General features: G+C 46.1%; 3 protein-coding genes across 4 annotated transcripts; 1 reads left to right on the forward strand and 2 right to left on the reverse strand.

Annotated features, from left to right (window-relative positions):
* Positions 1-123: 123 nt before the first annotated feature.
* LOC101755233 (DNA (cytosine-5)-methyltransferase CMT2) lies at positions 124-9,542 on the reverse strand. Of its 2 annotated transcripts, none has more exons than XM_004960593.2 (21): positions 7,848-9,542; positions 6,571-6,602; positions 6,387-6,480; positions 6,013-6,120; positions 5,709-5,828; positions 5,524-5,617; positions 5,058-5,254; positions 4,907-4,972; positions 4,573-4,809; positions 4,186-4,244; positions 4,044-4,110; positions 2,879-3,208; positions 2,730-2,798; positions 2,449-2,535; positions 2,097-2,184; positions 1,631-1,746; positions 1,444-1,548; positions 1,315-1,358; positions 1,160-1,229; positions 971-1,074; positions 124-777 (listed from the first exon to the last, which is right to left on the reverse strand). In XM_004960593.2, the coding sequence occupies exons 1-21, from the start codon at positions 9,462-9,464 to the stop codon at positions 594-596; spliced, it is 3,888 nt and encodes a 1,295-aa protein (XP_004960650.1). In that variant the 5' UTR covers positions 9,465-9,542; the 3' UTR covers positions 124-593. The 2 variants fall into 2 exon arrangements, with proteins under 2 accessions (XP_004960650.1, XP_004960649.1); XM_004960592.2 differs by having other exon boundaries at positions 1,631-1,749; positions 7,848-9,540.
* A 3,174-nt stretch (positions 9,543-12,716) lies between these two features.
* On the forward strand, positions 12,717-14,813 carry LOC101765656. Its single transcript, XM_022825079.1, has 2 exons — positions 12,717-13,293; positions 13,387-14,813. The coding sequence occupies exons 1-2, from the start codon at positions 12,717-12,719 to the stop codon at positions 14,811-14,813; spliced, it is 2,004 nt and encodes a 667-aa protein (XP_022680814.1).
* Positions 14,814-17,865: 3,052 nt separating this feature from the next.
* On the reverse strand, positions 17,866-21,344 carry LOC101755916 (rac-like GTP-binding protein 1). The gene is made up of 8 exons (XM_004960594.4): positions 20,914-21,344; positions 20,594-20,681; positions 20,374-20,483; positions 19,740-19,803; positions 19,556-19,620; positions 19,370-19,435; positions 19,133-19,239; positions 17,866-18,224 (listed from the first exon to the last, which is right to left on the reverse strand). The coding sequence occupies exons 1-8, from the start codon at positions 21,028-21,030 to the stop codon at positions 18,191-18,193; spliced, it is 651 nt and encodes a 216-aa protein (XP_004960651.1). The 5' UTR covers positions 21,031-21,344; the 3' UTR covers positions 17,866-18,190.
* Between the last annotated feature and the right edge of the window lie 1,133 nt (positions 21,345-22,477).

Here is a 22,477-nt window from a genome sequence, read left to right on the forward strand (position 1 = left end):
CTGCGCAAATAGAGCTGCTACATGCGACACTTTTTTTTCTCTAGAAATTGCGTAAATTGTTTAGCCCTACTCTTTTTGAAAGATCAGACTGACAATACAATTCTTTTTTTTTTTCGAAGCAACTGACAGTACAATTCTGCGACTCTGAATCAATTGAACAAATTTATTACACTATAGCTCTACAACTAAAAACTGATTTATCGAAGCTACTATATCCATGTTCACTCACTGCCTTAACGCAACAAACCAGATCATGTACAACATTTTGTTCCCCTGATATACCTAGCTTTATATGTACAATCTTCTGCACAACAAGACTATGAAGGGGAACCTTTATTCTGCACTGCTTCACCTCCCGAATGATACGACTTACAACATGACAATCAAATGAATGAGACTGTGAACAACAGACAGGAGAAACCATCTGATTGGGGAACCCAGATTCCTTCCATCCAACTCCCACAGATAAATGAGCAAATGTCCTGTCCTATTGATATTCACGAGCATGACCGGACATGACGAACAATTCAATCAGACTAACGCATGAAGGGGGGGGGGGGGGGGGGGGGGGGGGGTGCTAAGTCAAGTCAAAATTAGATGTTGCCACTCTGAAGACCGTTTGGACTTGAAAGACCTTGTACATCATGAGAGAATGCAAACTTGGGTGGCAACTCCATTAGAGGCTCATCTCCAGTCTTGTTCAGAATGGCCATGGCCAGGGCATACCCAAGTGCACGGCCGACAGGTACTGCCACTGCATTTCCAATCTGGCGATACCTGCAACCAGGTTCAACACATAGGAACTTAATCTACAAACTGGACAACTGTCATTTGCATTAGGAGCTAAATTAAAGCATCAAACAGATTAGAACTTCACATATGCCGAGTCATAAAGAAATTGGTAATGCAGAAACAATTTTGGATCCAGGTATATGCCAATTGTTAAAAATTCTTTTTTAAAAAGAAATACCTGTCTTTGACTGTTCCACGAAACCTGAAGCTGTCGGGAAAACCTTGCAAACGAGCGCTTTCGCGAATAGTTAGTAGTCTGTCTTGTGCAGGATGTATTAAGGCCTGAGAGTAGTATGTAAGGATATATATTGAAATCAGAAGCAAAGTGAAAGAAGGGATAGCGGCAAAATCAAGGGTTACAGCTCACCTGCATTCGAGCATTTGGACATGTCAGCACGGTTCCCACTACCTCATCCCACCATAGTCTACCGTATGGTCTGCAACGTGTTACAAAAAATGAACCACTAAAACATGAATGCGGAAACATGCACATATTATAAATCGAAATCAATTGAAACCAACCTTAAGGATTTACCATGCTCGTAATTTAGCACACAATCAATCACCTGACGTACATTGGGAAGTTCATCAAAATTTACATGAAATAAGAAGTATAATGTATCTCAAAGGTGTTTGTCTCGAGCATCTTACCAGAGGATTACCAGATGGCAAAAGTATTCTCTCCTTAGTTGGATCTAATCTAGCTACATTGTCAGGACCTACTATGACTCCCGGAAGGTCTCGAAAATTAGCTCCCTGAAACAAGACTCATGAGATTGTGGAGGTTTCTTTAACCTGAAGTTGAAGTATATATGTAAAAACAAGCATCTCAGACAACCTTTTTCTTGGGAATCTGCAATACTCTTAAGTAGTTATCATTATCTAGTGCCCTTGGTCGATGGTCATACAATTTTGACTTGGAATCTTTTGTGACATGAGCTCTGGATCCAATCACTTCTGGACAGGGAAGAAAGACAATTTGATCATGTGAGAGTTTTGCACCATAGCTATCATGAAGCGATACTGACGAACATGGTTATGAGAATTTTCAGTTTCCCTTTTAGCTATGTTTATACTTATTTTATCAAACAATTTCCCACAATTTATACTAAATAAATTGTCTTTCAAATAACTTTAGGTAAATGAAAAGTACCATTACAAAATCATACAAGTTAATTTATTGTCTCTCAAGAATGGAATCGGTCATCTCAATATTACTCTAGTATACAGAACAGATATTACTCAACATGGCATGAAAAGAACACTGGAGTTTCTTGCTACACAAATGTAAGAAATCAACACACCAGAATTAAATGACCGAATGTATCTTTGGAATTCCGTCTGAGGTCCCTTTACATATAGCATTTCTTCACGCTTTTCTCCATTCGCCACCTACCAAAGATGTTCACAGTAGCTTCTGAATCAAATGGCTCTTAAGGGAAAATTGTATATATACCTCCTAAAGTCAGCAAATGAACCCTGATAAGTCATAATTAAAGTACCCTTTTATATTGGACTGGGGTAGCCCCAGTCCTACTAACTTGATTTTATTTTATTCTTCAGTGACATGGTCTAGGAAAGTGCTAGTTCAACTATGGACAAGGTAAGGTTTATCATGACAAGGTAGGTCTGGAATCTCTAGAGATTGTTACTTACTTCCGGAAGATCAGATAAAGCATCTTCAAGAACAATTGGTTTTTCTAGTTGCATTGGCATGCCGTCGGGCCACCCAACCAAATTACGCTACAAAAAAGAGAAAAGAACATTATTGTTATTTCACCACACATACTAATTCTCAGTATAAGGGGAAAATGTGCACAAAGTTACTATAGGTTGGTATGTTGCATTAAATGGGAACAGTATTTTCTAAACAAATGGATACCAGAGCAGAAATAAGCATATCCATAGATCGACCAAATTCAGTAAATCATATTTACCTCGAAAGCCAATGGGCAACCATTCTTCACAATTGCCTCATGAGTAGGCAGAGGAAATGGGGGTAAATTCTACAGGGTAGAAGTACAATAATAAGGAGAAAACAAAACAGAAGAAAGTAACTTCCTAATATAGGGGAAATATTACTTGCCTCCTTAGGATGACAGCCCAACAAAAATACACGCATTCGAAATTGTGGGAGGCCATAACATCCAGCAGCCATGATTCCTAGTTTTGCTTGATAATTCATAGCAACTAGCCGGCTTAGAGCATATCTTGCAAGTGTTGCATCAGCAAACTTCAATATATCAAGAACATTTTCCATATAAATGTATTTGGGCTTCAAAAATTGCATTACATCCATGAAGACAATAATTTGCTTGTTTCTCTCACAGTTGAATGGTGCATCAAATTCTCTATTGCGGTTGTAGCCGCTAATGCCTTGGCATGGTGGCCCCCCACATATGACATCCACATCACCCTGAATTCATACAAGATATCAGAAGGAATGTTGAGTAATGTGATTGTAGCAAGTTTTTTTTTAAAAAAAAGTATCTGTAGCCAGTCACAACAATACCACACCAGTCACATTAAATAACCAGTATTAACAAGAAAGAATCATTTAATGAGTAGCAATTAGGTATTAATTGCACACAGCTAGCAGCAATGGAGGCGAGGCTGTCATGGAGAAAGAAGGGGAGGTTCCTGGTGAAAAAGAGAAGAAGCAGTGCATTCATGCTACCAACGTCTTGCATCTTTGATATTACATTTGTTATCGTTCATTTTTCAATGCGTGGAGGCAATTTCAGTTTGCCACATATAATTTTGATTATTCGCAAATACAAGTTTGCCACCATAAACACACTATTTTCATGATTTTTGGTCAAAGAAAGCCACATGGTGCTATTAATATAATAAACTACCATTTTGAGTAAATGTTCTAACAAAATGCATTAACGTATGTAAGAAGCTACCGAATGTAAAAAAAAATCCACGTGAAATGGAAAAAACAAGATATCCCATCAATCATTTAAAATTGCTTAGTTCACTCCTGCATTGAGTTTGTTAATCTCTATTTCTTATATCACAATTGAAGTTAGACCACTAGATTTTTACATCTAGAGTATAGAATGTTTTATTTTTGTTCTCCTTTTCTTTTCTTTACTGATTTATTTATTTATTTATTTATTATATTTTTGGCTTGGATAAGATGTTGAGTGCAGTTGACAAGTTGACATCATATGCTTTTTTGAGTCAACTAGCATACAGTTCATAGCATGAGATTCATGTTGAACTCAAGCATTAATAAGACTTACAGGAATAGGTAATATTTTTCCCTTATGTCCTTCAATTACAAAATCCCTAATTGCATCTTTACAGTTCCTGCAATAACAAAAGACAATTTGTTCATATCATAGTGAAGGCAGTACAGGTAAGTTTTAAATCTTCTATTCTTACTTTAATCCTTCAATTGGCTCCCATGTGTCATCATTAGGGCCATAACCTTTCCAACGGACCTACACATATGATAAGGAAGCTCAATTATTTCAGTACAAATCATCTATATGAATACAACAATAAACAGAAAAGGCAATGATATATACATGCAATTTCTACACTAAAGAACAAACAGCCTTGAGCAGGCTTGAGGCTTAGAGGCACAGAGCCAAGCTTATTGTTGGATCAAATAACAAGGAAATTATTCATATATTTAAAAAGCGTTGAGTCCTATTTATTAAACTAAAGAGTAGAAGTGCAAATTTCTATTTGCAAGTGACGATTCTGACAAGTAATTAAGTTGTCACTCTGTAACTACAAGGCTAAAGCAAGCAAATCATTACAAACCTTAAAGTATAAGCCATGCTTTCCGACACCATTTGGATCACCGAAACAAATGTCAACTAGCTTCCATACTTCAAATTCTTCAGGAGGGATTGTAGAACAATCTGGAGTTTCATCACTGGATTGTACTGAAATGTTAGAACGGGACTTCACTTTACTGCGTTGCTTCACATAGGTTTTGCATAGTTTTTCCCATTCCCTCAACAACTCAAGGAAGTCATCGGTGGTTTCATTCCGGACCTACACAACAAGCATATTGATGTGCATAAATGAGCCAGAAACTGACTTTTGGATTTTAGAATTATATTGGAACAACATAAAGCACGAAGGTAAATACCCGAGTTTCTGGATGATTCAGCCTGAAGCTTTCGCATGCCACTTCATCGCCATCAACAGCCCATCTCTATTAATGGTAAGGAAATCATTAAAAATGCAAAAAAAATACTATACTAAGCCACAGAACATCTAAGATGTTAATGTACAAGTACCGCTATAAGATTCACACCACCACCACGAGCCCCAAGACAAAGTCCAGTTGACATTCCCCCACAGCCACAGTACAGATCTAACAGGGAGAGCTCCCTCATCTCTGGTGCGGGAGATTTCTGCTTTTCAGTGGAATCAATCCTTTTCACATTGTCGTTGCCACTAGTGTGATGTGACTGTAATGTTTCATTTGCATCTCCTGAATTTTGTGAACTAGATTAATAAGCTCATAACTGTATCAAAAACATAACAGAACAAAAGCTATAACAATTACAAACTACAAGATAATACACTTCAAATAAAGTATGATCAACATGATAAAAAAAATAAGAAAAAGATGCTTCAATATAATTAAAAAGTTCAGAGAGTAGATTTCAAATCCAAGTGATGATTGATTGGTCATCAATATTGTGAGGCATGTAACATCTCTTGCATCAAGACAAATTGCTGTGTTTTAAAGAAACTCACCCATTTCCATGTTAGAGAATGTACTATAGTCCAGAGAATACTTCATGTCATAGTAGTAGTGGAAAGAAGGAATTGATTGAGACTTTTCATTTACCTGTAGCATAAAATGAAAATCATACTTCTCATACAAACAAGTATATGTAAACCAATACAAGAAAATATATAAATATAAGATGGAGTCCTACACTAGGAGAAACTTGCACGATGGTCACTTTAGAAACAATGCAGTCTAGTAAATTGTCGTCCTTCAGGTCTGAGTAAAAGAGCCTCCTTGGGTCATGAGCCTGTGCTTGGTCTTCCATGACCTGAGATCAAATAAGAGGTCGAAAGCATGACTAAGCAACCTAACATAAACTGGATTATCATGTTTGACTTGTTCAGGCTCAAACATGAAGTGATGTTTCACTAATCCAGGTCACCTTACGAGATCTTATGTTTTTTAAGGCATGCCTAAGTTCTAGGACAAAAAGCTAGGAGAACCAAACTCACCGTGTCTTCAGCTCTGAAAAACCACTGCACACTGAAGTAATATTGACCTGCACTCGTTTCGAAGAACTCTAATAACCTGCCAATATAATGTGGTTTTCCTTCCGGACCCTGTAAAAATTAACCATACTAAAGTTGTACAACAGCAAAGCATGTGGTATCAAGGTAAACAGAATTTCATACAACTAGACACGATAATCATGCAAGCTACAATTTGCAATCAAGCAAATGATATAGATAGGCATACATACACATGAACACGATAGTAGACAAAATAAATTGATCAATGATTTAGTTTTCTTAGTACTTGTGCGGACCATTAATTAGTTGAGAAGCCATGAAAAGAACCAAACTGGACCTCAAAATTCATAACTCACCTTAATAAATGCACAATCCCCAATACATAAAGTAGATCCACATACACTAGCTCGCAAATAGTGACATTTGACATCGAAGACAGCTTTGCCAGCACTGTAAATATAGAACTTTTATCGTGAGTAACTTCAAGTATTCAATAGTAGATGTACATATTGAGCATAAAAGTTAATGCATTTTGCTCACTTGGAAAACGTTTGGGTATTTCTCCACTTATCCTTCAAACAAAGAAGCCACAAGCCAAATAGGTTACTTAAATAATGTCAACTCTTACAAATTCAGCATGGTGCAAACTATATAAGGTCGTAACGTTTGCTAAACATAAGATAAAAGTTTCATATGAGGACCTGCAAGTCACCCCTCAAGTGGCACACGCTACCCAACTCCTTACATAGCACACAGATGCATGGGTAAACTAATTGCAAGATCGTATTATGGCACATAAAGGAGAAATTAGTTTCTTCCTGTTTATTCATACTATTTCTTTGATAGTTATCTGTTTTCCTGTTGCATGCAAATTGACTTTTGATCATTAGTTGATTTTAAAATTGCATTGTTGTGGATGAAGATAGATATTTGTTTCTTACAGCTTTTACTGACAAATAACTTAAATTGACTCCAATATTACATTATTCTGTTAAATCTTACAGCTTTTACTCCCTATTTTCCTGTTGGACTTCAATCGAAACCTAATCATTCTTCCATAAATTCTATCATCTATCCAAGCTCATGTGGAATGCTAAAAATAGAATGAATCTAAAGCTCTGTTCGTTTGTCCCATATAGTCATGTTAAAACCATTGTTCATTTTATGGAAACATTATCCAGACATATCGATAACTTCTAAGTTGATACTGCATAAGCAGTGAAACCTTACAAACCTGCAGCTAAGTCATCATTTTGTTTTCTTCTGGTAGAAGTTTATTTTCTCTCTGATTCCAGTTGTGACTTCCAATTTATGTGTGCTAGACAAAATATCTTGACTGGTGTCTACAGAAATGCAATTATAAGGTATACAGGAGCACACAGATAGATTTATACTATCAACAGCTTTAGTTATTAAATTAAACAAACAGATACTTTAGGATGTTAACACATCTCTTTAGTGCCTCCCCTTTTCTATTTCTACCACCTACGTATTTCTAACATGTAATGCACAACTGACATTTATGTGTTTTATGCTTTCATAAATACTTGAATATTGTTGGCGAGAGCACACCTATCTCAGCATTTCTTCTTACTAATCGGAGATTCTCATCAATATTTACTTATTATGTGATAAAAAGATGAATGTTGTTTTAGTAACCAATTCCTCTCCCTTGATGCTAAAAATGTTAAATAGAATTTCAATGAGCTATTTGTCCATTATCAATCTGTTATACCCCATATCCATTCTTATATATTAAATAAGTGTACGATGATGCATCCATGCAGAGAGCAGAAACAGTGAAGCCACATGCCTACCTTCTTCAGAAGGCAATGATTGCTCCCGTAGCGGTTAGGCCACCTGTGCCTAGCCTCCTCGTGAGGCACTGCCTCACCCATAAAGAAACAGGAACCATCCTCGCCATCCACCATTTCAGAATCAGTAGAATACTTATCCAATATAAGTTTAGGCTTATTCTCAGGATCTGAGGTCACTTTGGCCATTGGCAATTCGCTGATTGAGCTACTATCATCCTTTGCCCTCCTCAAGTTCAATGAGCATTTCCCTGGGGATACCCTGGCCCGCTTTGCCTTTGGAGGTTGAGATGCTGCTGCCTGTAGCTCTAGGGGCATCTCATTGACCACTTTGTTAGCACTCACTAACCCAGAGTTGTGTAACACAGCATCCACTCTCTCCAAACTGGGCTCAGAAGCAAGCTTGTGCTTCCTAGGAGGTGTATCGGAACCTGCTTTATGCATAGTAGGCCCACAATTAATCACTGGAGAAACAGCTGATACCCTGTTGGAATTCACTAGTACCTTTGAGGCTGATCTAGTCTTCCTTGGAGAAGACACAGGCACTGCTTTGTTCTTGGAGCTCTTTTTACTCACCACTGGTAAAGCCACCACAACATCGGTAGAGGAGCTCTGCATTGCAACAATGTCTCGTGATCCTTGCGGCTTCACCCCGTCGAGCAAGTCAACTGGCTTTATTGGAGTAACCGTGGTCTCCTCAGGTGAGGTTGCGGATAAAGAGTGCCGGCTCCCATCACTGATGCTGCTCTGCCCAGAAACCGCTAAGCAGAGCTTGGAAGCTCGAGGTGAGTCTATTTTCTCTTCCAAAGATGCAACATTTGCTTTGGCCTTGATTGCCACAATCCTAGGGGACCTCCGGAGAGATGCACCATCTCTGGCAAGGGCATCCGGCATACTGCAGCTAGCTGCATTGATCTCGGGACGTTCCACCGCAGTCAAACCAATAACCACCATGGTTTCCGAGGTGATTTTCTGCGAGGGGTACCCATCCTCTGCCCCCAGTTCAGGACCATCAGGAGAAGGCGGGGCCGGCGGTGATGGCACCGAGTTGATGGTGCACTCCTCTAGTTTGGCTTCAGAAGAAGCCGCTGGTGGTGGTAGCGCAGGCTCGCAGCCGGGGATCAGCTCAGGCGCACGCACCTCTAAAGCCACCGGAGCTGGGGGGCACGGTGGCACCGGTGGAGCAGAATCGGAATCGAGCGGTCTCACCTCTAGCGCCGGTCCCGATGAAGCTGCCTCAGTGGGATCGGCCACGAACTCCGGGAACCCGGATGGTGCCGCCGCGGGTGGGGGCACACCGCCCTCGCCGGCGACGAGCCCGGTGGACCTCCACGGCGCGCCGTCCCAGGGCCCCTCGGCGTCGCCGTCGCCGTCCTCGGCCTCCACCTCCTCCGGGGCGGCTGCGAAGCCCGCGCCGACGACGCCGAACTCCCTCGGCGGCGACCACATGGGCTCCAGCTCATCCGCGGGGTCGCCGAAGAGTTGCGACCAGAGGGGCTCGAGCTCCGCGCTGAACCCGGGCCCGCCCGCCTCGTCGCCCTCCGCCGCCCCGTCCCCCGGGGCTTCGGCGGCGGGGCCGGTCGCCGGCGGCGAGGCGGGGTCCGGGGGCGGGGGCTCCATGGAGATTGAGCACGCACGGGCACGGCACGGGGGGTTGCTGCGCTGGAGTGGGGACGACGGATGGAAACGCCCCCCGAGGAAGTAAGTTTGGTGGAGTCAATCGATGGGCCAGTCGGCTGATGCACTTTTCCACTGCCCGCGAGTTCTCGTTTTTGCTGTTTTCTCGCACGGCCTCGGCTGACTCGCGAGACGGTGTCGCCGACTGTAGACTTGAGGATTTCCATATTCGGTATGCGTGCAGCATGCCATGCCTGCGTCTTATCCGGTTCTCCGTTCGATTCCATCCATTTTCAGCATAAAGACTTTCTCGGAGAAGTACGATGATCTACGTCATGTTATACATTTACAGAACACCAACCTTTCCCGATTTAGGACTATGCAATAATTATGTACGGAAAGAACCATGTGTGTGTGGAGAACTCTAACACCCAAGTTTTAAAATTACCCAACTAGTAGTATAATTAAGAGTTTTACTAACTCACCAATCGATTGAGGTCTTGCTTATCTATTAGAAATTGAATGGAGGTGGAATTCGAGGTTAGGTTTGGGATCTTACTCAAGTGCCCGGCTATAGAGGATGCTCTTGGGCGGCTCGCCGGCTGGCAGTGGAGACAAGATGGCAGGAAGTGGAGGCAACGAAGGCGCCGCCGGAGCCGAGCGATGGGGGACCCCTGGTGGGCAGTGGAGGCGGCAAGGGCGTCGAGGGTCAACTAGTTAGTGGCGGCAGCGGTTGTGGGCAACGCTTCGCTGCCAGAGCCGAGCAGGGAGGCGGAGGTTGCGGGGGAGGGAGCTTAAACAAACGAAGTTGAAGAAGATAAAGTCGATGTGGTCCAGGAGGAGAGAGAGGTGGGTAGAAGAGGAAGGAGGATACCATCGGCGGGTCGCACCGACCCTAGACACATCCACTAATGAGGTTGGTGGTAGCTGGAGATGATCGATAGAAAACAAAATCTCAATCAGCTGATGAGGCAGAGGATACCAACAACTCTCTAATATTTTTTAAAAATGCTGCTGCGCTTAGTTTACGTCAATTTAATTTTTTGTACATTTTATTCGTTAATTACACTTATGTTTCCCATTTGAGCATTCATACAATTATCTTGTCTAATCCATAGAATGAAAATATGCTAACTTTCGTACAATAGGGAGTTGTGCTTGTGCGCATGCATGGCTCCTGCTTTTAGTAGAATCCTCTTAAAGCATCCCAGCAGTAGGATGAGCCTCTTCGGCTCATGAAGCTCCGATCCATCTTGGCTGATGATATCATCTGATTACCTTTTGTGTAAGCGTGCCGTGCAATCGTTAGATAGTCGTATGAGGCCAATGCTGCTCGCGTGCGCATCATCAGCGGTGCACGGGTCACACGGGTGCACGATTCACGACGGGATGCGGGCATGCGGCCGCCGATGTGCCTCCAAGCCAGGCTTTCTGCCACCTCTCTCTCCTGGACGCCTCAACGATGTCACGTTCACGCACTTTGTATTGGCCTATTGGGCCGTAATGGGCCGGTCGTGTGTATGGGCCATTCGGCAACGTCTTGCAAGTTGCAAACTGAACGTGAGTTTAGAACTTTAGATGAACCAGACATGCAAGAAGCTCTCCTATCCGGCAGATTACGTCGACATCTGCAAATGACTGGAAGATACATGCTTGGCCAATTGAGAATGCAACCCAATTGTGACTCGAGTATCGCATGTAGTACTCGGTATCTTGGAGGACAATTCAAACCAGGGCGTTCTCTTATCCGAGCAGGACCATGAAATTGCCCCAGGCCAGGGACAAGGTCGGTTCGCTTTGCGCCGTGTGAGGCGGTTTCGTGTTCCTGTGGACGACGACGGCGGATCAGGGTTGGAATCGAACCCAACTGAGGCGCTGCCCTGCGGCTACGGTGCTGTTCGAATCGTCGAGCTAAAAGTTTGTGTCATATCGAATATGCGGAGACTAAATATCGTTGGACTAATTAGAAGGACTAAATATGAGTTAATTATAAAACTAATTACATAGATGGAGGCTAAACGGCGAGACGAATCTATTAAGCCTAATTAATTCATCATTAGCAAATGGTTAATGTAGTAGCACATTGTCAAATCATAGACCAAATGGTTAATATAGTAGCACATTGTCAAATCATAGACTAATTAGGTTTAATAGATTCGTCTCGCCGTTTAGCCTCCATCTGTGCAATAGATTTTGTAAATAGTCTATATTTAATACTCCTAATTAGTATCTAAACATTCAATGTGACAGGGGTTAAAGTTTAGCCCGGACATCCAAACACCCCTATATAACCAACGCAAGTTATCGGAGGTTTGTTTTATTCCGTGAGATTTTTGTATGCATGTAATAATCTTATATAGTTATTATATGGTATATATACCTGCTTTATTAGTTTCGTGCATTACTACTACTGTAGCTAACAACAAGACAAAAAGTCTTCTCTGATCAATTAGTGTTGCTACTACAACAATAGTGGATTGCTCCCATCTGATGGATCCCGCCCAATGTCCAAGACTATTAGTGCCATAGAGCTTGCAGAAATCGGCGTCAAGATCACAGCCAGCAGGACAACCAAGTTCATGGACATGGGCTTCAACAAAAAACTCCTCTGCAGCGAGATTTTCCTTGCGCCACTGTTGCTGCTAGATTAGTAGCATTAGTGGCATGTTGGCAGCCCACTTTTTAGCACAACCAAAAGCCCTGCCTGGCCCTCTTAACTAAACACCCGCCGCCTCCTCCACCACCTGGGCTGAAACAGGCCCGCCCAGCCACCACCGGCCCACCGCCCCGTAACGCTATCTTTCTTTGGTATGGAACATTGTCACTGCTCTACTCTACGACGCCTTCGTTCACGTAATCCCCGTTTTCCCCCTGCAAAAAATGATTTGTAGCATTCAAACAAAGGCGTCAGTTACGTTGTCCCCAGGACCCCAATTATTTTTCTAGAAATAATTTTCAAATCCTCTTGAATTTTCAAATTATTTGAATGTTTTTGCTCGATGGCATTACACTACAAATTTGAACTGTTGTGCGCGTCAACCACGCGATCAGCTACGGCGGTTCAACGGGCAGCGCCATCTCATCCCGTTCCACCGCAAGAAACGGGCGCCGCGCGCACCGCCGCCGCCTCCGGCGTCCTCGCGCGCCCACCTATACATAGCGACTGAGGCAGTGCTATCAGCCGCAGATGAGATCCGGTACCAGCCCAGAAACACTAGCAGTAACAAAGAACCATCGTCCCAGATCCCACCAGCCATGGCCGCGCTCCTCCTCGGTCCTCCCGCCATCCGCGACGCCCGCCCGCCGCCACCCGCCTCTGACGCCGACGCCGAGTCAGACAACCACCCCTACCTCGACCTCTTCGTCAGGCGCGCCAAGGCCGCGCCCAAGGCCCGGCCGCGGAGGGTGCTCACCGAGAACGGCTCCGCCGCCTTCGCCATCTCCGGCAACCCCTGCGTCGACTTCTTCTTCCAGGTCGTCCCCGACACGCCGGCGGCGCGCGTGCGGGGCCTCCTCGCCGCGGCCTGGGCGCGCGACCCGCCCACGGCGCTCCGCCTCCTTGCCAACCTCCGCGGCGTGCGCGGCACGGGCAAGTCCGACAGGGAAGGGTTCTACGCCGCCGCGCTCTGGGTGCACGCCCGACACCCGCGCACCCTCGCCTGCAACGTCCCGGCGCTCGCCGGGTTCGGCTGCCTCAAGGACTTCCCCGAGCTGCTCTACCGCCTCGTCCGCGGCGAGGACGAGCGCAAGCAGGCTAGGGAGACGGCCGCCGCCGACAGGAAGAGGCGGAGGGCCAAGGAGCTCCGCGCCGCGCGGCTCACCGCCAGGAACCGCGCCCGCGCCCGCGCCCGCCTCCGTCGCGCGCCGCCGCCGCCTCAGGCCGTCTCGGTGGTCCCGCCTAAGCCTTTGCTCGCCGACTTCGTAGCCTCCATGCTCTCCGCCAAGTTCAACATCCGCGACGTGGTCCCCGTCGAGACCATGGAAGCAGAGGAGGAGGAGGAGGAGGAAGATCTGGCGCCGGTCATCGAGCCAAAACCCAAAAAGGCGGTGGTCGCTAAAACGCCGAAGAACAAGAAGGAGACCACCCCCCGCAAGAAGGCAAAGAAGGCCAGGAAAGCGGCCAAGCTCGCCGTGCAATCGCTGGAGACGTACAACGGCGACCGCACCTACCGCTTCCTCTTCGACAGCATCGCCCAGTTCTTCGCCGATCTCCTCGCCTCCGACCTCGACCAGCTCGCCCATGCCGGCGAGCGTGCCAAGATCGGGCTCGCCGCCAAGTGGTGCCCCACGCCGGGCTCGTCCTTCGACCGGACGACGCTGCTCTGCGAGGCCATCGCGCGCCGCCTCTTCCCCAGGGACTCCACCCCCGACTACGCCGACCTGACGGAGGAGCACTACGCCTACCGCGTGCTCCACCGCCTCCGCCGCGAGGCGCTGGTGCCGCTCCGCAAGGCCCTCGAGCTCCCCGAGGTGTACATGAGCGCCCAGCGATGGTCGGAGATGCCCTACGCCCGCGTAGCATCGGTGGCGATGAGGCGCTACAAGGCCCTCTTCAAGAAGCACGACGCGGCGCGCTTCGGCGAGTACCTCGACGACGTGGGCGCCGGCAAGGCCAAGATCGCCGCCGGCGCGCTCCTGCCGCACGAGATCGCCGCCCCGGCCTACCGCGGCGAGGACGACGAGGTGTCCGAGCTGCAGTGGCGGCGCATGGTGGATGACCTCCGGAAGAAGGGCTCGCTGAGCAACTGCATCGCCGTCTGCGACGTGTCCTGGAGCATGACCGGCACGCCGATGGAGGTGTGCGTCGCGCTGGGCCTGCTCATCTCGGAGCTCAGCGAGGAGCCATGGGCAGGCAGGGTGATCACGTTCAGTGCGAGACCCGAGATCCATGCCATCAACGGCGATACCCTCCGGCAGAAGCTGAGCTTCATCCAGCGGATGCATTGGGGCTATAACACCAACTTCCAGGCGGTGTTCGACCGCATCCTCCGCACGGCGACGGACGCCCGGCTGGCTCCGGAGAGGATGATCAGAACCGTCTTCGTGTTCAGCGACATGGAGTTCGGCGAGGCGTCGTCGGCGCGATCGTGGGAGACCGACTACGAGGCCATCTGCCGCAAGTTCGTGAACGCCGGGTACGGCGGCGTGGTGCCGCAGATCGTGTTCTGGAACCTGAGGGACTCGCTCTCCACGCCGGTCACGTCCACGCAGCAGGGCGTCGCTATGGTCAGCGGCTTCTCCAAGAACTTTGTCAAGCTGTTCCTGGAGCACGACGGCATCGTCAACCCGGAGGCTATGATGGCCGCAGCGATCGCTGGTGAGGAGTACCAGAAGCTTGCCATCTTTGACTGAATTCTGCGCTCTCCGTCCTTGGATTACGATGAGAATAAACAACGTCTCAAGTGAGATGTTAGCAGATGCCATATGCATCATTTCTTCATCTGTAATCATCTGTAGTTTTTCTTTTGACTCAAAAGTTTCAATCGAGTTTAGGCAAATTCGGTGGGTTGCTATGCAAAAGAAAACCCAATGTAGGATCTATTATGTTTTCTTGCTTTGTCATGACTCATGAGCCTGGGTTAGCTTTGTTTCACATATGGATTGAATGCCAAACTCATGGCTTTCAAGAAAAGTAACATAAACCCAAAAGCCCATTCGAAAGTAGCAAGAAACCATAAAGACATTTGAAAAGTAATGATCATCGAGTATTTTTTAGGGCTATATCTTTTTATTTTGTTAGGGCTATATCTTTTTATTTTGTTAGGGCTATATCTAACACAAAATAATTTGGACATCATCAATGGCATGTATAACTAGTGTATCCAATATGTTTGTTTAATACAGTCATCACTGCTGCTCTGAACTATCGACGATCTCCATAAAAAAGTTTCTAGCCCAAAGGTATCTGCGCTTGAACAATCCTCAGAAAGTTGAATCATTCTGCAATGCAATGCCACCTCAGGAGGAAGAAGAGCGCCAGCGGTGGCACGATCCAAGGAGGGTGCCGCGGCGGGTATAGCGGAGGTCGACGAACGCCGGGGCGGCGTCACCTCACCAGCTGCCGTGAGCGGCCCGGGATATTTTGCATATAGACACCGCACAATTTTGAAATAACACCCTAAATTGGATTGCGATTAATGATCGCGATCAGAAAATTTGCAATTACAACCCTGTATTTTGCATATAGCACCCCGTTTGTTGGCCGCCACCGTCCTCCGCGCCCGTCCGCCGGGAGCGCAGAGCGCCTTCCCACCCACCATTCCCGCATCCAATACCTAGCATGAACAAGCTCTCCATGAATTGCCAGAACAGCTCGTCACCAAGCGAGGAGCCCAATGGCTAGGGCGGCCGTCCCGTGGCGTCCCAGAGCTGCGGCCGTTGTTAGGCCTGTCAGCCGGAGTCACTCCGGCCAAGAACAAACGCACTCAAGAACACGATGAACAGAGATGAGATTGACTCAGTGGTTTGCGCTGCACAACTGCCTTGCAGCTTTTCTTGGGTTTTCTCCTTTTATTTACTGCGATTACAAACGCTAAGGGCAAGTACATTGCTACACGTCAGCGGTCTCATAGGTCGTCTCATACAGTGCCACGTAGGATTTTTGATGATGTGGAGGAGAGAAAGCGAGGAGAGAGAAAGATGCCGTTGCTTCGCGAAACAACCACCTCATGAGCTAAATTGTAGGACTACGAGACAACTTAACAACCATTATACAAGTTATTGTTGCCATGCAACTCATAATATTTTATTTTTCTTATACACAAATTAAGGAATTATATACCACTACCAGACAACTTATAGGACAACTCATTGTACATGTTACCTGTTGAGACCGTCTATTAGACAACAACAATGTACTTGCCCCTAAGCAAAGGGAAAGGCCGGGCTTAGTCCAAGCCCCAGCATGCGCGCGCCATGGCCCGCAAAGCTCGTGCGCCATCCCACACTCGTACTGGCCATGCCGGCATGCCGCGTGACACACGCGCGCTACTGAGCGTGATCACCACGCCATTTATCTAGGACTCTAACAAACCAAAAACGAGCAAACACAGGTTTACATAAGTTTCAGATAACAAGGCCCAGACGCTCGTCGTGGCCGGAACCCGGTCTGTGCTTTGCCTGCAGCCGCAGAGCTGCACTGCCGTGTTTGCCATCAGGCATCAGTGATCGAGATTCGAGAGCCAGCTATTGCGGCCACGAGGTGGCGTGGAGCCTGATGGTTCTCGCCCATCTCAGATGACCGCGAGGTGTTCGCAGAAATGCTTCTCAAGTCGGCCGCTCCTTTGCTTCTCCAAGCAAATTGGACAGGGACGGCTGAGCGCGACACATTTTCAGGCGCCGTGCTCAAATTGGCGGATGTGCAGTCGAGGTGGGCGCCGCCGCCTCTCTTGCACAGCTTGGTCTCATTGCAATTCTGAAGCGATAAGGACCATGAAATGGCATGCCGAAGTGCTGAACATCTAGGACAGGCTTGCAATATGCATCGCCTAGCTACTCCAGTGCACTGTCAAGAGGAAACCATTTGCGTGATGATGAGAGTAGATGGTAGTTCACGTGCTAGATTTCTCTGGGCTCTTTTGGGTTTCTGATGCTGCATCAGGTTCCATTTCTCTGGTTGAGGTAAATTCCCATGCACAATCTCTGTTTGAGGAGAAGCTGCTAGAGAGGGAGAGGGGGAAAACTAGTTTCTTCCGCTCAGCCTTTCTCACAGTTCGTGGAGGGTTCCCTCACTCGGCCGCCCAGAAAGAGCCGGTGGCCGAGTGCTCCAATCAGCATGGCAGGGATTGGTTCAGGTTCAGGCATTTGTGGTGGTCGTCGTCAGGTTCAGATGTTCACCGTGCACTGCCGTGTTAGGGGTCGAGGTTCAGGTGAGACGAACTGTTCAAGTACAGGTCCCATCCCCGACCTGCATCTGCCCATCTGAAACCTCCACCCTTTCTCTGCTCAGTGCTGACATGTCAGTGCCACTGCAATCTCCTTCAGTTCTCTGGCTCACTGTCAAGCTGAAGTCCATACCTGACCGGTTAATTTGGTGTGCTCAAGATTAAGACAAATTTAGTAGTGCACTATCGCGCAGTGGACACTAAAGAGGGACCGGAAAAAGTGAATGATGGGTCCAACTCCAATGCAGAACTGCGTATCAAAGCCTGAAAGCTATGTTCTCTCCGATACACTATCTCCTTACAAAGCAGCATATTCTGATTCGTGAAAGAAAAAAACCACGGGAGTTATTTTTGTTCTGCGAAATCGATAGCTCCAATCAGGAACTGAAAGGGCAAATAAGGTCCTACACTCATAGGTGCCTGTACAAATAACGGATGATAAGATGGCCTTACATATTCAGATTTGAATTGTCACATTGTTCTGCAGAGATTCAAGAATTCAGCATTGTTGCAATACATGATAGAAAGTTTAACAATGCCGAAATGATTACTCCTTCATTCTTCCGGTACTGTCCATTTAAAGATCCATCGAGTCTTTTGCGACACCAGTGTTTTGGTAATAAAACAAGTACAGAATGGTCACCTCATACTTGCTGCTACTACTATATAATCCACCATTCATAGTAAATGGAGGTACAACTCTCAGGGAAAGTAATTGCTGCAAACTTGATGGCGAAAAACTAACTTCATTTTCCTGCTAGATGAGCGTGAAACAGCATTCACCGTAAGTTACAAGAGAACCAGGAGTTCGCAGTGGCTACATGGGGACTGTTCTCTTGTTCTTGATTATCTGAAACAGGCACTTCCACAGAAATATCTCCTGCACAATCATTCAAGATGGTTTAAAAAAAACTTTGAATACCTTGTAGTTACCTTATATAATTATCAAAAGTAATGGTCAAAGTCTACAATGAAGATTGTAAAATGTCAAATCCAGAATAAAGATTGTTTTTTGGTTGCATAGGTTAAAACTAAGTTTAGAAGAAAAAAAGCTAATGTAAGCCTTTCCCCCTCCATTTTGTATTTTCTTTTCATTTGGTTTCATCTAGTATGTAGATAGTATGTAAGTAGCGTAACTTGAAAAATATGGAGCATGTACTAACAGTGTAAAACATGAGCAATTTCAAAGAGGATTTGAGAAGTGATAATAGCTCTAAGTAAAGCCACTTGCAATTAATAACAAGATAGTGATTCATTAGGGAGAAATTCAATTTGAAATATGCCCAGAGTTCTTTCCACTTTATCTAAACATATTTGCATAATCGTCGATTTGATTTTAAGATAACGCGGGAAGTGCTAAGATAAGTTAAATGTTACAATTCTCTGAGCCACTGTGTGTACAAGTGCTTAAACAAAACCAAGTGTCCTTGTCACAACACAAAGGTAAGACGTTCCTGAATCCAGATGTCAATAGTCTTGCAGATTTTTATAGTAAACGGTGAAGTGACTAATAGTAATAAACATCCAAACTGAATGATCTACGTTCATACCACGTTCAAAACTGTAAACATGAGAGGTACTGCACCCTGATTTAAAACTATGAAATCACATGGCTTTGGCTTAAAATATTATGTCCTTGATCAACCCAGAAATAGAATATTCAAGATAACCCACCACGTTGTTAGCGCTTACAATGGACCCACTAGAATTTATTTTGGACTCTACAAATTTCTATGTACAGTCTAAAATAATATTTTTGGCAGAAGTGAATCAATGATCACTGGTTACCTCACAGACTGATTCGAACTTGTCTTCATTTTCTTCCTGGTAACTTCTCTTCGCCTTGGTGGTTGAAGCACTACTTTAATCGCAGTATCAAACACAGCTTTTATGTTCTGTTCAGTATGATTAGAAAACATTGTTGATCTTTAATGATGTTCTTGGCAATGTAAAAACTTTTTGAAGAGAATGTCACAAGGGAGGAGTAGAAATTGGCAGTCTTGAAACTGATAAGCAGCAACATACCCGCTGTGTCTTTGAGCTGCATTCTATATAGGCCACAGCACCTATCTGCTTTCTGAGCTCCTCTCCCTAGCACAAAATATTTTATGAGTTGGAGTATCCGGTGCTATGAGATGTAAAAGGAAGAAAGCAAAACTCGCCTAAACTGATCCAGTATTGATGATTCCTTTGTGTGGTCATATCACCTACCTGTTCAGTAGTGATGATGGAAGCAGCAGGATGGTCAGCAAGATAAGATCTGTCTTCGCGGAGATCTGCAGTAGCAGAAAGTTTGAACCATGAAGATATGCACCTACATTTGATTGTACTTGAACAAGTACATAACTCCTCATGTTTGAAATAATTACACTGGCCATTATGGTATCAACCTCACCTAGTTTGGTTCCGACAAGAACTACAGGAATGCTAGGCGAAAATCGGCGAAGTTCTGGCATCCACTGTACAACATAAAGCCGATCGTGAGTTGTTAGCTACATTTGTTAATAATCTAAAAAGATGTACACATTGAAGGTTGTAAACTGTGGCCATCCGTTGTTTAAATTCCTCCTCCTTGAATGAGGATAAATTTTGGCGGAAAAGGAGGAACTGGTACCCTGATGAAGTGATGATGACTTAGTACATACTTCTACTCCAACAATCAACTAGGACAAAACCTCAGCAATGGATCTTATACTGTAACACAGTTAATTAAAATGTATGCGGGCCACACTCCTGAACCTGAATTACTATCTTCTTGTTTCTTCTCATGGGTCCAAGTTGCTATTGCCTTTGTAAAAGTTCTATCTTGAGCTATGTGCTTATGGCATGAACATCACTTGCAGAGTGCAAATTTTAAATCACTGCAACTACACAAAATTATGCCATACTAATAGCTAGGATGCAACAAACCATCGCCCCCAAAGCAGGAGTTTCCAGGATTTCAGCGAGTCAAGAATTCAGATTGGTGCTTCTCCCCAACCGTCTAATTAAGTTCAAGTTAAATTCTCATCTTGAAGTGTCCTCAGTACCTTCTTCAGGACATTCTCATAGCTTGCCCTGCTGACGAGGGAGAAGGAGAGGATGAAGACATCAGCACCCCTGTAGCTGAGAGGCCTCAATCTGCTGTAATCCTCCTGACCTGCACACAAGGTCAAGCTGAATCAGTGATTCACAGCAGAAAGAAAAGGAAATACTTGGGAGGCATTGCTGAACCCTCCCCTCAATGTGCTGTAATCTGATCCCGCACACCTGCCGTGTCCCAGAGGCCCAAGTTGACAATCCTCCCATCCACGGAGACATTGGCACTGAAGTTGTCAAACACAGTGGGGATGTAATCCTGCAAAAAAAAAAGGATACAAAGCCAAAGCAAGAACTCAAACACCACAACAAAATGATGGCATTAACCCCCTCCAATCCAATCGAGATTGGCACTGAATCTGCATTCCATTTCCTTCAAACCAGAGCTAGCCGGCCAAATCCAAACCATATGCAGACGAAAGGGGGCAGATAGATAATCGAAGATTGGACGAGTAGTGAGCGAGAATGGGGGGCATCATAGAGCACTCTACCGTGGGGAACTTGTTGCAGGTGTAGCAGATGAGCATGCAGGTCTTCCCCACGGCGCCGTCCCCGACGGTGACGCACTTGATGAACTTGGCCACCGAGCTCGCCGCCGCCGCACTCATCTCTTCCGCCGCCCTGACTTCCTCCCCAGGCCGCACCACCTCCTCACCAACCAGCAACACCTGATTTATTTCACTGCCACTGCGCTTCCCAGCTTGGCAGGCTCACCGCAGCAATGCCTGCGTAATGAATGCAGCTCGTGTTCTTTATTGCGCCACCTGGGGGAGTGAGAGCGTTGTGGAGAATCTTTATTCGTACGTCGCCAACTTCTTGCTGATTTTTTTTTCTTTTTTCTTTTAGCGCTTGATGTCTCAAGTTTCGAACTCTAGCTGGCTGTAGTCTGTAGACTGTAGAGTAGATCCTGCCTTTTAGTTTGAACTTTGAACTGAGCAACAACATCTAGAACGTTCTTCCTTCCTGGTTGCCAAATGAAGAAACCACAAGACGAGCTGATTGGAAGTCTTTCTTGCAGCAGATTGGTTGGTAACTCTGTCGTTAACTAGTGATGAAGATGCTGCCATGTTTTGTTCTGGCTGAGCTTTCAACACACACACGAACCCATCCTGTTTTGGCTCGGCTCCTGCTCCTCTCATGGCAGATCCCTAGCTTTTGTATTCTTGCTGGTCTCGGCCCCCCGTGAGTGCACATGCACATGCGACGATTCTGGTCGTATTCGGTATTCCTTTCTCTCCTCTGGCGCTACATTCGTTCGGCGCCCATTCGGGGTTAGTACGTGTCACACTCACACGTGTGGCTGTAAAAAGAAGAGAATAGAGAACTCGTCTGCACTCATCTTTACTCAAACCTTTGAGTATTCGATGAGGACAACTTGTTTTTGCAAGCGCCACAACATGGTGCCGGCACCGTGAAAGACAGTTATGTTTTTTTTTAAAAAAGAAGGCAGTCCTGTTTATTTTTACAAATTCAATCGGAAAAAAAATCTGTGGGAACGGTACCCAGACCGAGCGCCGTGAGGACCCTTCTCGGATGGTCGACGTGTGGGCATTCCAATGATTCGATGCCTGCTATTCGCTCGGCTCCGACGCAGGCGAGGCTCACAGGTCGCAGCGCTCCGCTTGAGGCTCGCATAGCTCAGCTTACAGGCTCAAGCTCTCTCATCGCGACATCGAGGCCATGGCGGCTGCCAAGGTCGAGGTCATCAAACCCGGACGAGCTCCCGGCCCTGCATGTCCGATGCGTCGACGCCCTCTGTGCCGTGTGCGCAACAAGGACTCTGATCCCCCATCCGCGCCATGCTCGCCGCGAGGCCGTGCTCCGGCCCCTTGCAAAGCGCTCCTCCACGAGGCACGCCGTTGTCCATGGCCGTCGTCGTCAAGGCGTCTGCTCGCACCGCCGGCCTCGCTTCCGACGTACACAAGGACCAACCGATGGGGGCGCCTATGGTCCAGATCCGGGGATGGCGGCAACGGACCAAGGGGCGCCAGCGGACGAGCTGCGGCTGTGGAGCTGCGCCGGACAATGAGGGGCTCCGGCGGACGAGCTGTGGTG

This window comes from Setaria italica, chromosome III (assembly GCF_000263155.2).
Source record: "Setaria italica strain Yugu1 chromosome III, Setaria_italica_v2.0, whole genome shotgun sequence".
In the NCBI taxonomy this organism is placed as follows: domain Eukaryota; kingdom Viridiplantae; phylum Streptophyta; class Magnoliopsida; order Poales; family Poaceae; genus Setaria; species Setaria italica.